At 42.4% G+C, this 14,819-nt stretch overlaps 1 protein-coding gene across 5 annotated transcripts; it reads right to left on the bottom strand.

Annotated features, from left to right (window-relative positions):
* Positions 1–377: 377 nt before the first annotated feature.
* On the bottom strand, positions 378–14,589 carry UBA3 (ubiquitin like modifier activating enzyme 3). 5 transcript variants are annotated; one of them, XM_072126878.1, is made up of 18 exons: positions 14,445–14,589; positions 14,290–14,328; positions 11,076–11,196; positions 9,406–9,486; positions 8,899–8,981; positions 7,773–7,853; positions 7,176–7,219; positions 7,028–7,092; positions 6,100–6,255; positions 5,130–5,232; positions 4,437–4,550; positions 3,617–3,670; positions 3,152–3,188; positions 2,988–3,069; positions 2,740–2,840; positions 1,973–2,036; positions 1,803–1,857; positions 378–899 (listed from the first exon to the last, which is right to left on the bottom strand). In XM_072126878.1, the coding sequence occupies exons 1-18, from the start codon at positions 14,462–14,464 to the stop codon at positions 811–813; spliced, it is 1,389 nt and encodes a 462-aa protein (XP_071982979.1). In that variant the 5' UTR covers positions 14,465–14,589; the 3' UTR covers positions 378–810. The 5 variants fall into 5 exon arrangements, with proteins under 5 accessions (XP_071982979.1, XP_071982982.1, XP_071982980.1 ...); XM_072126881.1 differs by having other exon boundaries at positions 14,441–14,568; XM_072126879.1 differs by lacking the exon at positions 14,290–14,328 and having other exon boundaries at positions 14,445–14,585.
* Between the last annotated feature and the right edge of the window lie 230 nt (positions 14,590–14,819).

Genomic DNA, 14,819 nt, shown 5'->3' with positions numbered 1-14,819 from the left:
TTGTAACTAGGGGTCGTATGTAAGTCGAGTGTTCTTAAGTAGGGGACCGCCTGTATTATTATTTCTTCTTTACTACTGCTTATTCATTGATTGTGGTCAATATTTACCACCAATAGAATGGGTAAGATTTGCCTTCTTTATGCTTTTTATATCTACAAGGCTTATGAGTTCAGGTATATGAACAAGATGTTAAGACATGATATAATGATGCAGGGCCCTGCCCTCTTCATACTGTGATCAGGTGCCACAGGTCTCGCACATACAATACAAGAGTTGGGTGACGTTTCTTATTCTGTAATGAGGGTGCAGGGAATTTGGAGACGAGGCTCCACTTTAATCTTCACCACATTGCAGATTATTCCCCATCCACACACACAAAGGGTAAAGAGGGTTTTATTTATCCTAATTACATTGTATACAGCTCTCCTGCAAAACACATTGCATGTTTTGTCATTACAAAAAGAACACACATAAAAGAGACATACAGGCCTTTATACAGTGCACAGCAGTCATCACACACCGGACATGCTGGAGGGTTTCTAAAATTGGAATTAAAATGCTCCGGGGCTTCTTTAAAATCTTCCCTTATAAATAGTTGCTTAACGGGGACTATGTTACATGAGCATTTTAATGACTGTCTGGATGAATGGCTGCAGAGGAAATCTTCACTTTCATGATTCCAGGCCACCAGCATCCGCCCTCCACCTCAGTGCACGTTACATCATACATTACTGCGCAGCCCTGTCTGATCGTTTAATAAGTACAAGGGGCCACATGGATCAAGTGCCGGGTGTTCGTCCGTCAGTCAGTCTAAGTTGTGAAGTGCAGCTTGAATAGTACAGTCTGCGGCGTGGTGACGTCAGCGACTGCGAGCTCCTGCCCATCAACGAGGCCCAACTCTAAAAAGGGAAAAAAAAAAAGAACATTTATATTTATAGGAATTATTTAAAAAAGTTTTATTGAAAAAATGTAGCAAGTTTGTCTCTGGTCACATTTAGATGGCTGTCCTTAAAATCCAGACTGTATTTCCCAGAATGAACAATGTCCCCAGACCTGGAGTCCCAACATCAGATTATCTGACTAGGTCCCCACAGTGTTCAGTCTGGAAAATACAACAGACTCTGGCCAGATGAACACAAACTTGCTCCTCCATGGAATCTGGACTGTGTGTTGGTCTGATCTCATAGACTGAGCACAGTGCAGTGGATGGGAGGCCTTGCATCATAGTGATATAGGAGTCCCTGTCTGCCAGCTGAACAGTAATGGCAACACTAACAGTTGTGTTGCTTTTTCATTAGCAGACGGGGAGCCCTTGCATCATATTCCTGTAAGATGCAAAGACTCCCATCTACTGCACTGTGCTCGGACTGTGAGATCTAACAACACGCAGTCCTGATTCCATGGACCAATTATATTTATGTGCTGCCGGCCTTATTGTTCGTATTTGACAAACAGAACATGACCATGTGAAACCATCCTTAGGCTCTGTTCACATGTTGGCAATTCTGGCAATAAACAAATGCTTCCGAGTCTATGTCCTTGTCTATGGCAAGGTGTTGGTCCCTCAGTGATTAGAGATTGGTGGCCTCTCCTGAGGACAGATCATCAAAGGGCCAGGGCAACCCCTTTAAAGGGAACCTGACAAATAGCGTTTCCCCAGTGTAACTAAATTCCTTTCTTTAATACTGTCCGATTGCTTTTTTTCTTCTTTTTAATGCACCGGCATTGGCATATCCAAGCCATATGCCATTAGTCTACAAACTCTGCTGGATTATTTCCATGACACGTCTATGAGCTCTCACCTTTTAAAGTCTTGCAGAGATTAGGTCTTGTTCGTTCTTCTATAGACGCGACTGTCTGCAGAACAAGGGGATGTGGTAACCAATAGCGTGGATTCACATACACATGTGTATATCACAGGGATGCATGACCCTCTTTATAGAGATAGAGAAGTCACCATATATGTTCTTACCTGTAAATAGAGGGTTTTATTCTTCCCTTCCAGAGTCGCAGTGATGGCAGGAGACTTCATTTGTCTAAAGGAAAACACACAGACATCTTGATCCCTTGTTGTGTACAAGTTTTAGTTGATGCTTACTATAATGCGAGTGGACCTGGTGGATATTTTCTAGAAACTACAGAACTATCTTTATAAGCAAGCAAAAAAAAAATAAACAAATCATGGGGGCTGAGAGACCCCAGTGAACGTTTACAAGGGACTGCATGGCCAAGTGTAGGAGTCCACAGTGAGTGTATGCACTTTATGGAAAGGAAGCCCCTATACTTTCCCCACTCCTCTGTTAAAATACATAAACTGCTGGTACAAACAAAGGATCACTATAAGTAGCACAGATGACAGAGGAGTCGTCACCTCTGACTTTTCTGTTATAATACTGAATTGTATTTCCCAGAAGTGACAATTCTGGAGAATATTGTTACAGAATTGTGTACAATTTGGTGCCTCCATTCGGAAATATATTAATAATTACATTCTAATTAACTGGTTGCTACCCTTAAGTACCTATATATTATGACTGACAATAATGTGCACAGTCACAACTTAATTATCCGTCTACTTATAGAAGTCAAGTAGGAATTACAGGGGAATAGTCCCACATACATATTACAGGAAATAGAATGCTGTATAGAATGCTAGAATCAGATTTTCTTTTGGTGAAAACCTCATGTTGTGACTACAAGTGAATAAATAAAGTTGATGACGTCCCCCCCATTACTTACAATGATGTGTCATTTATTAAATAATCCAAAACCTCTTGGAGTTTGGCAGAGGAAGGAAACTGGATGTTCTGGGGGAGCTGGCTGCAGGCCGGGCAGTTCTCCTGTTAAATAAAAGGGAACCATATCAATCAGCAATCATGATTAGTTATAAGAATGTGTTTACTAATTTGCTAGAGGTATTTATTCAAAACCGGACCAATACCAAATCATCATCATGAAGGGACCGCGTATCACACAGTACAACTCACCTTCCTCTCTGCCTCGAAGGTGTAAGTGTACAATCCATCCACGTCATTGAACACCAGGTAATTATTCAGCGGAGTATAAGCACTGCCCGAGAAATTAACACAAAAGTTATGACAGCAACAAATGTGCCAATAAATGTAATAACAAAAGACAAGCAGGTAGTTACCTGGTAGCGATCTTGAAGACTTCGGTTGCACAGGCGGCTACAAACACAATGGAAACTTCTTAGTCGTATTGTTACGGACGTCAACATTCCACAATAGACAGATACAAGCAGTAAAACGGATCTTTCATAGAATGATACCAATGTCTTTCCTATCCACAGACTCCACATTAATGAGCAGGTGCCACCTGACATTGTGCAGGGAAGGGGAGGAGGTAAGGCGTCATCTATTACCAATGGTCGATCCATTAAAAGGCATCATATGTTAATGTAATCTTTCTTGTGACATTGATACGAGTGCCAAGAATTTCTACAGAACAGGAAGTGTCATGAAGCTCAGAAGCCAGAACAGCAGAGCCTTCATGGCCATCTCACTATGTTGCTTGTGTGTACAGTGTTAGGTCTATGATGCCCAGATATTTTACGCTCATGAAGTGAGAGAAGGGTCCAAATTTTTCTAGTTTGTACCTGCAATTACTGCATTTGTGGATGCTACAGCTGGGATGATTCTCTTCACAACACCTAAAAAGAAATTCAGATATTAGACACTGGACATCGAATGGTTAGAACAGCTTATACCGTATTTTTCGGACTATAAGGCATACAAAAAAATCCTTTGATTTTCTCAGAAATCAAAGGTGCGCCTTATAGTCCAGTGCGCCTTATATATGAACCGTACTTACACAGACAACAGCTGCCTTGAACTTGGCACTGGTCTGCCACCTGCTGGTCATTCATCCTTATAGTCAGATGCGCCTAATAATCCGGTGTATATATATATACACCTAGACGTTTTAGCAGGCATTTATTGATGGTGCGCCTTATAATCTGGTGCGCCTTATAGTCCAAAAAATACGGTAATAAAGGCTGTGGTCCAAAATAGTGTTTCAGTTGTGTTATTCAAACCCCACAGGGAAGGCCTTGGCCCAATTGCATGTGTTTCTACTGTAACGGAACAAGCACCACTTGTTTTACATGTGAACATTGCAAAACATGCAAATGCAAATCAGGCAAAGCCCCTCCCGTGGGGTGTGCATCGTGTTTCATAACACAAATGTAGCACTACATGTGACAGTGGCTATAGTCTGGGGTTGCATTGTCCTGTAGACAAATGGCAGTACAACTCAAGATGAACAAAACCTTAAAAATCTTTTAGTTTAACCTTCTTATAAAGCCCTTTTTTACTGCATATATGGATCTGTATTATATGGAGGAGATATGGCTCGATGCTAGGGAATACACCTGGATGCTGACACACGTGTTACAATGCAGGGTATTCTGTACTTACCCTGAGTAAGTCTATACGTTACACCTCGGATATTATATTGCGCCGCCCTGTCCAAGGAATTTTTAAATATCCACTGAATGTGTTCAGGATCATCTCCATCCAGTGCTACGCCCTCTGCAGAATGAAACAGAGTCAACTTTACACAATGATATGACTTTACCAAAGACACTGTTACAATGTGACTTATTACCTATCAAGGTAAGTGATGTCATATGGTTATGAAGTTCAATCTCTGGGCCCAACCAGGGCAGAATAGTATAGGACTACTACCCCTATCATTGTTCTTCCCTAACCCAGGAACATTGTGGCCTCTTACCTATGTGGGAAACTGTACGGGAAAGCACAGCATGGCTTGTTTCATGAGACCTGCTGCAGAGGGTTTCTGACACTAAAGTTGCAGGGAGCAATATACCATTGCTGTGAGCCCCCAAATTTTAGGATTTGTGAGTCCCGGGGGAAGAGACTACCAAAGGAGGAAGTGATAACATATTCTAGTGAATTTGATGGCGCTATATAAATAAAGATTATTACTACTACTATCACATTACAAGAAAATAACACCCTCTTAACTTGCAATTGACATTAATACATAGACTTCAATAATAAATGTTCCACATAAAATATAAAATGCAGTAATAAAGCATTGCATTTACACGAAATGACATCTCACAATTGAAATAAAATTTTCCATACCTCCAAATGGCTGTTCCTTTGGCCACTGCAATATCCGGACATATTCTATACAGTGTTCTGGTAATCGGGGCATGGAGGCAATCGTACACATGGGGAAATTAATCTATATGAGTGAAAGACAAACAAAACTGGTGAATGGACTAGGATGGGGTCTGATTTCTAGGACATCAAGACTAAGGTTCTATTTCTATTTGTAGTGGGGCATCCATGACAATGTGGTGAGCACAAAGTGTCTCATCACACCATGACCGAGCTGGGTCCTATAGAGCAGGTGCTATTTTGAAACCACTAGACTTTCTTTGGAATGGGGGAGTGGTGGGGGGCGCTGAATCCCCTTACCTTCTCCACCCGGCTGTGTGAATGTAGCCTGAGGGATATGCAGCATTTGTTATGTAAAGAGGCACAGAGCCATATATATATGTGTGTAGATTATATTATATATAAATAGATAGAGACTGGTCCAGAAGCTCAGTCTATTTACTCAGTCAATTAATCTTGAAGTCACAGAAGAGCAGGATCCAATACAAACTGCAGAATAGGCTTTAGTCGTGGTTTTGTTTAGCTGCTTTAGGTGAGATTTACATGAGCACAAGGCAAAAAGTGGAAAGGAAGGCTAAGATCAAAGCCAAGGTTAGCAAGGCCTCTTGCACGGATACAAGTCTACTGAAAGATCTAAGCTTTGGCAGTGCATAGGCGAAAAATTGTCTAAGCTTGCTACAATAATTGACATCCAAAGCAAAAGTCTCTAATCGCAGGCCCCTGACTAGGTTCACAAAGTCCTAATACAATCATACTGAACCCCATCTTTCACATGGGTCTAATGACATGTCCTAACGCATGAAAGGGATCCGTATAATATTGCAGGATTATGGCGGAGTGAATGCAGCCTATTACTTCGAACCCTTCCTGTCTAGTTTGTAATCATAAGCATTAACAAGGAGCTACATACAGGGTACAGCAAAACCTTTACCTGTGGAGGGTACAATTCCAGAGTGCACTCCACGCAGGCCGTCATTCCTGGTAAAATGACCCGGGCGTTTCCTTTAAAGCCTTCTGTGCCGCCATCAATTAGAGGAATTACTGTACTTTGCTGCAATACTCCATCGTCATAGTTTAGCAAAGACATCTAAAAAAAAAAAAAAAAAAAAGAAAGGAACTTTAATCAAATTCAATAATATACAAAAAGAAAGATTACCGACAACTACATTGCTTTTGCATGGGGGACATGTATCTTTATTTTGAACTGTTTTGATTTTTCGGGGACTTTCTGGGTGCATGTTTGACTATGCCAGGGTTTTAAGAAGTTATCTGGTGGGTGTGTCTGTTGCAGTGTTAAATGTATCTTTCCAAAACTGATGTTTTCTTTATTTTGCAACTTTTCTTTTAGAGCAAATTAGAGACTTTATGTGTAAAAAGGACAAATGACCCCATGCTTAGTTCCATAAATGCACCTAAAAAGGCGCAAGAAAATAAAAAAAAGGCAAAACAGTGACAAATAAAAAAATGACATGTATCACAACAGCAAATTTAGAAAGAAACATGGCACAGCTAAAGTATCCCGACTTCATCCAACTTAAAAAAAAGTTGCAAAAAAGAAAACAAATGTTACATGTGCTCCCACATTTTTTTAAATCAGCCTGTACAATACACCCCTCATGTCTTAGCCAGACTGTAAATCACAGCCTCCCTGAGAGACTTCCATACTTTCAATATGGATCACTAGTCCCACTACAGAGCAGTGACCTGTAGCATTGAAGATGGGAGTCGGGGTGTGTTCAGACTGCATAATACAGACAACATATCGTCCATACTTCACAATGTGAATGCGGTCATCTCAGACGAGACAAAGAAACAGCTCTGTATTATTGGTACACAATAGGAATGGATAGAAACATTACCAGCATCCCATTCAACCAGCGCCTGGCGATGATGGAATCCAGACCACACACTATGATATGAAACTCTGAAAAGTGGAGAATAGTTAAAGATACATTTAGGTTTGGAATAAACATATGTCACGTGAAACAACGCTGAAACGATTGTTACCTCGGTAGAAGGATTCATCGTAATCCTGAATCTTTTTATAATGTCTTTAAATTCCATGAGTTAAGGGAAAAATGTACAACAATGTTGGACTACAGAGAGCTGCACATGTGTGGAGAGAACCAGCGAGAAATTAGACCCATTTTGTTACACCCTTCCCTGAATAGGGGGATACATGTAAGATGGAAGGGGTCTGACATCCAAAACCCCCTGTGAACTACAGAACGGGTGGGGGAGTCACAAGTTTCCCTGACCCACTCCATACCAGTCAACCTGTAAATTAAAATGGATGTCCCATAGAAGTCAATGGGACATAGGGCAGAACCTAGAGGTCACGTTGCTCCAAGGCAGGTTAGCGAGACTTAAAGTTCCCTGTTCTGTAGATCGTGGAACTTCTTGGACATGATCTCGCCCTGACCATACATTTATCCCCCTATCCTATAGATTATGCTGGTACCATATAAAGCTGCCAATCTTCCATGACTAAATGAGTGTGATATGATTTGTATGTCCATAAGTCACCAATAATATTAACAATAGTTCTGGGACCCCAGTGATGATCTGCAATGTGTGATGAATGCATATGGTAATCCAGGATACGGGGTGACACAGCAGTCAGGTATTCTTTCATTTATAAATTCTGCCGCAACCTCTGCTTTGGGTCTTCCAACATCTTTAGGCCTGAAAAACAGAATTAAACATTATGTCTAATCAGAAGCAGAAATAGATCCCGCATTCCTTTAAAAAAAAAACACATTATATACACAGAAAATAAACTGTAGATACTTATAGGAGGGGGGGGGAGAAAAAAAAAAACACATTATGAACACGACCCCTAGTCCATATCTTCTTAATGGGATTGTACCGACTTTGATTGTTATCCCATGTCCTCTGCAGCCTAGGGCAGTGATGGCGAACCTTTTAGTGACCGAGTGCCCAAACTGCAACCCCAAACCCTCATTTGGGGTTGCGAAGTGCCACCCAAAAATTAAAGCAGTAACTTATTGCTCCCTGTTCTTCAACTACGTTTAATCATACTGGCCTCCTGAGGATAGCAACATAGTAGAAAAAAAAAGATGGAAAATTTGCATCATTGTAGCTTCTTTCCAGTGTCCCTCTGTACACAGAGAATCGTGGGGCCAGCAGAAGGTCTTCCAAAGATAATTAGGCCCTGTCTACACATTCTCCCTCTTCCTAAGTAGTCACTTTAAAATATCACTGAAAGCAGCATATTTGCTTCCCAGTTGCTTAGAACTGCAGGAAAACTCTTTGAGTCCTGTCTGATGTGCTGGGGCGATGGCCCGGGTGCCCACAGAAAGGGCTCGGAGTGCCGCCTCTGGCACCCGTGCCATAGGTTCGCCACCACTGGCCTAGGGCATAACACTCCAAAAAACATACTGTTAGGCTGTTTAGATTGTGAGCCCCATGGGGACAGGGACCAATTTGACATGCTTGTGCAGCGCTGCGTAATCTGTGTGCGCTATATAAATAAAGAATTATTATTATTATTATGTGTGGGGGTCCCCATTACTAGGACCCCCACATAACACAGTAACGGGGATCCTGTGGTTGAGCATCCATCCTGTCCCTCCGTGTACGGTCAATGGGAAATCGCTGAGAGCATCAGAGATACAGTAAGAGATGATGACTGAGGTGGTTATGTTTATAAGTGCGAAAAAAAAAAGGATAATTAACAAAAAAATTAGGAAATAGCGGCATCACTTACCGGAATAAGAACTGTCTATTCAAATTAGAAACGTCAATGGTGTCCATATCGATGACATGGATCTGCCGAAATCCTGAAAGGGCCTGAAGTGTAAAGAGAAACACGTCATTGGTATCTCCTCACATAGAGAACATCAGTTCCTGCCACTAAGTGGCCAGAGACCTCGCTGCATCTTCCATCAATAATGGGACATTTATAATTTATAATCATTATATATTGATTCCTTTATTGCCAGTGACTACTCCAGTGAAATCTGAGCTGAGGGCATCCTTGGAGGACATTGCAATGGAAGGTTTCTGACCTGATAATGTAATAAGCCTTTGTAGACATCACTATATACTGGCCAATTTATGCGACAACTTATAAATATTGCCTCTTTCTACACGTGCCCTACTATGGCGCCTACTCTACACAGGGCATTATAGAACGGCCCTTAGGGCACGTTATACACCGACTCTTACTATTTGCACACGTAGACTGAAACACACGGAACACAGAAGGAATTACCAGATTTTTGAGAAGTTCACACCCCAATCCCCCAGCTCCAACAACCAGTATTTTACAGGTTTCTAAGAGAAACTGAAGAGACTGGAAAAAGACAAACAGATTAGTACAAACAGGACAGGTATAAAATCCAGATTATAAATCCTGGGCAGCCGTTAGCTATACTGGGCTCATAAAAGGGAAGGTAAAAATGTTCTGAGAATTGCTTAAAAACAAAACAAAAAACAAGCCTTCTCTTCCACCACTCCCGATCCTGGTCAGTCTAAAATTTCTAGTCCCTCTTGACACTCTGGGAATGATGGTTCAACCAATCACTGCCTGCAGCCGTGACCCGCCTCAGATGATGATTGGCTGAGGGGCACTTGCCGTGTGTCGAGAAGATCCAGGAAGTGAAGACCAGCAGAGACCTGGAAGGGTTGTATCAGGACCGGCAGGGGAGTGGCGAGGTGACTGCTTTTAGTTATTTTTAACCCATTCGGAGCCTTTTTGACCGCGATTGCGTCATTAATTTGAATTGTCACCAAAACAAACTAAAATAGCATCATGTATCTGTATAGCTAGAGGAACACCTGCTGCTACAGAGCAGGGCCCCCTCTGCAGTCATTTGTAATTGCTTGGATGTATATAAACTTTGGAGGTAATGATTAGGGCTTAAAATCAGCTGTGGAGCCGTACACACACCAAACTGTAGGATATCTTTAAGGTCTGATACCCAAACAAGTGCAGCCCGTGTATACCTGCTGTTTGGTGGTAGCATCCCACGGGCTACACACAGTACAGTGGATGGGAGCCCCTGCATCATTTAGAAATATAATGCAGGGACGAAAAGCCGCGCCGGAACTATATTAACTATTACAATTCCGACGTGGCTGTCCAGCCGACAGAGGGAACGTCCCTGCATTATATTTCAATATAATGCAGGGACTCTTGTCCACTGTACTGTGTGCAGCCCGTAGGATTGTACCACCACACGGCAGGTATACACGGGCCTAAAGTAATATCTACCACCAGGATGAAGAATTGTGAATCAAGTACACTAACATTATGTGTGCCACCCTCTGGCACGGTTTTCTCTTCTTTTAGCTTCTTATGCCCTAGTCTTTACAAAAATAAATGTTTAAAGATTATGCAAATGAGCCCGATGGGCTCTGGGCTTCAATTGACAGCTATGGAACTTAGCATAATTTTTAAAGAATTTATTTTTGTTAAAACTAGGGCATAAAAAGCTAAAAAAAAAAATAGAAGATCCTGCCAGAGGGGGCACACACTAATATGTAAGTGTGCTTGGTTTACAATCCGTCATCCTTGTGGTAGATTTCCATTAAAGGAAATCTTCCATCAAAACCCATTATGATAAACCAGGGACAATTACTCATAGGTTTATCATAATGGATTTCCTTTAATAGGGACTATTTGTATATACATTTTTCCTTTTAGGTGCTGTGCAGCACTTTGGGGTCACCAAGTGGTGAGCGCTGCCATGGCTCTTCTACACTGATCACCCTTAGCAGGTCACCTTACTTTGTCAGTTTAGCATTTCTCATGCTGGTTACTACATATTGGGTATGACACATGCAGGCAGAAACAAAACTTATCACAAGACACAGTGCAGACAGGTCTTATTCTACATCAGTAAGCTACAAATACAGGAATGGAAATGTGCGGGTTCTCACTTCGTTGCTTGGTTCGAACTCGGGGTGTGTGAAAGGTCCCGATCGCTCGAGGAACTTCTTAACATGGTTCCAGCGACCTTCCCAGTCTCCAGTGTCCCCACACCCAACATCCACAGCCATTCTGCATAGAACACAGGACATTTCACTGATACGTCTTATACAGAGATGAAGGTTACATCAGAAACTTTTTAGGCTGCGATGACAACCACCACAAACAGGAGACCTGAGGTGTGAGGCGAGAAGCTGCACTTACCTGCTGATGGAAGACAACGAGATGTAACTACAATTACTTTGTCTATTAGTGGTCTGGCTTATAATAGGCGATACCTATAGGAGGTATATGCACATATAGAGATGGTCTGGAACTATTTGAGGATAAGTACCTCTACTCCAATGAAACCAACACTGAGTTTCCAGATGGAGCTCAATAATAATCGTATTGTTTCCATTATAATTATCCCACGTTTTAGCCCCTGCAACAACTAGACTAGCAATTGCCCTAAGGCTCTTAACCCCTTTATGACCAGGCTTTAATGACCAGGGCATTTTTAGCAATTTTTCGTCAATCTTTAATTTAAGGGACATAACTTCCTTTTTTTATGCAATACAGTAAAAATATTTGCTGCGTTTTTCATTTGTGACACATAGGGATAGAGGGCTTTTTTTTTTCATTTTTTCTTTGTAATATATAGTATTTTTTTTTACCATTATAAAATGGAGTACATTTCTTTTTCATGTTTTACTTTCTTGTTTTCACCTGTCACAGGGGGAGATGACCCCTTGATCAGAGCCGGACTGGGCCTGATCAGAGCCGGTGGTCACAGTATAAAACACAGCCCAAGCCGCAAACAAGGCAATGGATAGGACCAGCTATCATTTGGCTCATGGCCGAACGAACCACTGCTATGTGTAGGAGCCAATGGAAATACATGTGGTAGGTTGTATGTGTTATTATACCCAGATACACTTTGGATGGGAAACAGCGCCACTCACATCAATGGGCCGCATACAAATTGTCAATCTCTTTACGTGCAATGGAGGAGAGTGGCGCTGTTAGTGGAAGAAAGCAGCCATATTCTGACCATAAAAGCGCAAGTCAATACATCATCACAGTTTGTAAAACTTTCCTATTACAAGCAACTGGAGAAGAGTTGAAAGATTAGGATTACAATTAAAAATGACAGGAAATCTGCCTCCAGTCACAGCTAATTCATTGTATAATACATGGTGCGAGGGCCTGAAGGGAGGAGAAAGACTCATTCTCATTGTATTCCTGAATCCTTTATAGAACCTAGAGTCCTGCTCCTCCCTTCAGGCCCTGCACAAGGTATAATTCACTGCATTTATAGATCACAGATGGCATAAGGAGAATTAAATAAATAGTAGAGATCATTCCTATAACAAACAATCAGAACCCAGTACAGGCGGTCCCCTACTTAAGAACATTCAACTTACATACAACCCCTAGTTACAAACGGACCTCTGGATATTGGTAATTTACTGTACTTTAGTCCTAGGCTACTATAATCAGCTGTAACAGTTATCACAGGTGTCTGTAATGAAGCTTTATTGTTAATATTGATTCTTATGACAACCCAACATTTTTAAAATCCAATTGTCACAGAGACCAAAAAAGTTCTGGCTGGGATTACAATGATAAAATATACAGTTCCGACTTACATACAAATTAAATTTAAGAACAAACCTACAGACCCTAGCTTGTATGTAACCCGGGGACTGCCTGTAGTTAATTTTTAAGCAATTCGGACCTCCAGAATCAGTGCAGACCGTATGATGACTCAATCTATAAAGCGTCAAGTCCCCTCCAACCCCTCAGGAGTGGAAGAATGATCACATTATAGGACCACAGCCCTGCAATCCTATGTGGGATCATCTTTCTGATTATTTGCTATGGAATTATCTTCACTTTTCATTACAACTATAGGCATTATAATACAGACAAATACATTGATGATAACATCTGGTCAATATTAGGAGAGAAAAACAAATCTAGAGGGAGAGGAACAGACTCTGCATGCAGGTTCTTCTCATGTTCATTCTACCCTGATATAGGGGAAGTCATGTACAAAAATTAAAATGCTGGACAAAAAATTATTTCCAACAGGATTGTACCCACTACTAAGATGGGGGGGGGGAAGATAAAAATGCCCATCACTTTAACTACTCCTGTATATATAAGAAGCTCCCAGCTCAGCATCCCAGTCTGTATACCTATGGTATGGATAATCACTGGATATTCCAAACTAGCAGGGAAGATTCTCTCTCCTCATTGTTTCTGAGACATCATGGGATGTACAACAAACCAGAGAGGAAGAACAATGAGGTTAGCATTAGGGCAGATGCTTATGACATGTAGTAGATATGAATAAGGAGTGCAATACAATTAGGTGGAGGGCATTTACACTACAGGTCTTCCACAAATATTTGTGATCCCTACAGAATAACAATTTAGCTAAATATTCCTGATAACTGTGCTGTTCCTCTGTTATTTCCCCTAGAGATGTACGAACAAATGTAAAACGCTCATTGTGAAATATGTCTGTTTCTCTAACAATGTGGGCAGAACAAAGGATGGTGCACCATGTAGCCAAGGTGGTAACAAAAAGAAAAAAAGCAAAAATAGAGTGAAGTTGATTAGAGACAGGAGCTCATTCCTGCCCCTATGTGAGTGCTACGGTCTCATATGAAGGAAAGGAGTGTGCTGTAGTCCACCACGCTGGACAAGACTTGAGTGCACTGTGATGGGCATGGGGGGCGGGCGTGTGCCAGGGTCCCCTGTGCTGGGCATGGGAGGGGGGCATGAGAAGGGGGCATGTGCCAGGGTCCCCTGTGTTGGCCATGGCGGGGGGGGGGGGTATTCAGGGGGCCAGGGTCCCCTGTGCTGGGCATGGGGGTTGATGCCAATAATGACCCCAGTGCTGGCCAATTTGGGGGAGGAGGGGCATGTGCTGGGTATGGGGGGCGGGTTACCAGGGACCCCTTTACTGGTCATAGGGGGGGGGGGGTTCCTTGTTCTTGGCATGGGTGGGTGCAAGGGTCCCCTGTGCTGGGAAAGGGGTGGGGGTGCCAGGGACCCCTTTTCTGGTCATAGGGGGGGGAGGCAGAGTTTCCTGTGCTAGAGTTTTTAATTGGAATTTGATCTCCTCTTTCAAACCTGTCCATGTCCTAACAACTCCCCTGTGCCAGCACTAACTTGTCAGACAGCTCTTCTATCCGCCTTCTTTTCTTCTCCCTAAAAGAGAGAGAGAGAATAAAAGAAGGGTTTGGAGGGCGCTCCTGCCTGGGACACACAGGGGAGAGGGGGCGAGAGAGCAGGCGGGGACCCTGACAGCACACACACATACTCACGGCTCTACAGCATCCGCCATATTTGCCTGAGCCTTTCTCTTCCCACAATGCACCGGCTCCGGGAGGCGTGGTCAGCGTAGCCAGGCCTGAAGATGTTACTAACCGCTGCCGGCGCCGGGAGTTGTTTCAGTTTTTTTTGTCAATAACTTTATCGGTAACGTGACATAGAACATTCATTGGTGGCAGCAGCAGGGTAGACAGAGCAGGGTCAGTTTTAGCGCCTATCAAAAAGGAGAGAGGCCAAGAGACAGGCGCACTGCCTCCATATGATGGCTAGGAGTGATAGGATAGCATAGTGCCCCCACAAGAGTAACAAGATAGCTATAGTGCCCCCACAAGAGTAATAGTATAGCCATAGTGCCCCCACAAGAGTAA

This window comes from Engystomops pustulosus, chromosome 10 (genome assembly GCF_040894005.1).
Source record: "Engystomops pustulosus chromosome 10, aEngPut4.maternal, whole genome shotgun sequence".
NCBI lineage: Eukaryota > Metazoa > Chordata > Amphibia > Anura > Leptodactylidae > Engystomops > Engystomops pustulosus.
This window is presented reverse-complemented; position numbering and strand designations above follow the sequence as displayed.

What these genes read in the sequence shown, in the direction of transcription:
- UBA3 (XM_072126878.1), bottom strand. Translation starts at nt 14,464, where the DNA reads ATGGCGGATGCTGTAGAGCC. An exon ending in GTGAACTTCTCAAAAATCTG is followed by an intron (nt 8,982 to 9,405) that starts GTAATTCCTTCT and finishes TTTACACTTCAG; the next exon opens with GCCCTTTCAGGATTTCGGCA. An exon ending in TTAATAAATGACACATCATT is followed by an intron (nt 2,037 to 2,739) that starts GTAAGTAATGGG and finishes GTTTTCCTTTAG; the next exon opens with ACAAATGAAGTCTCCTGCCA.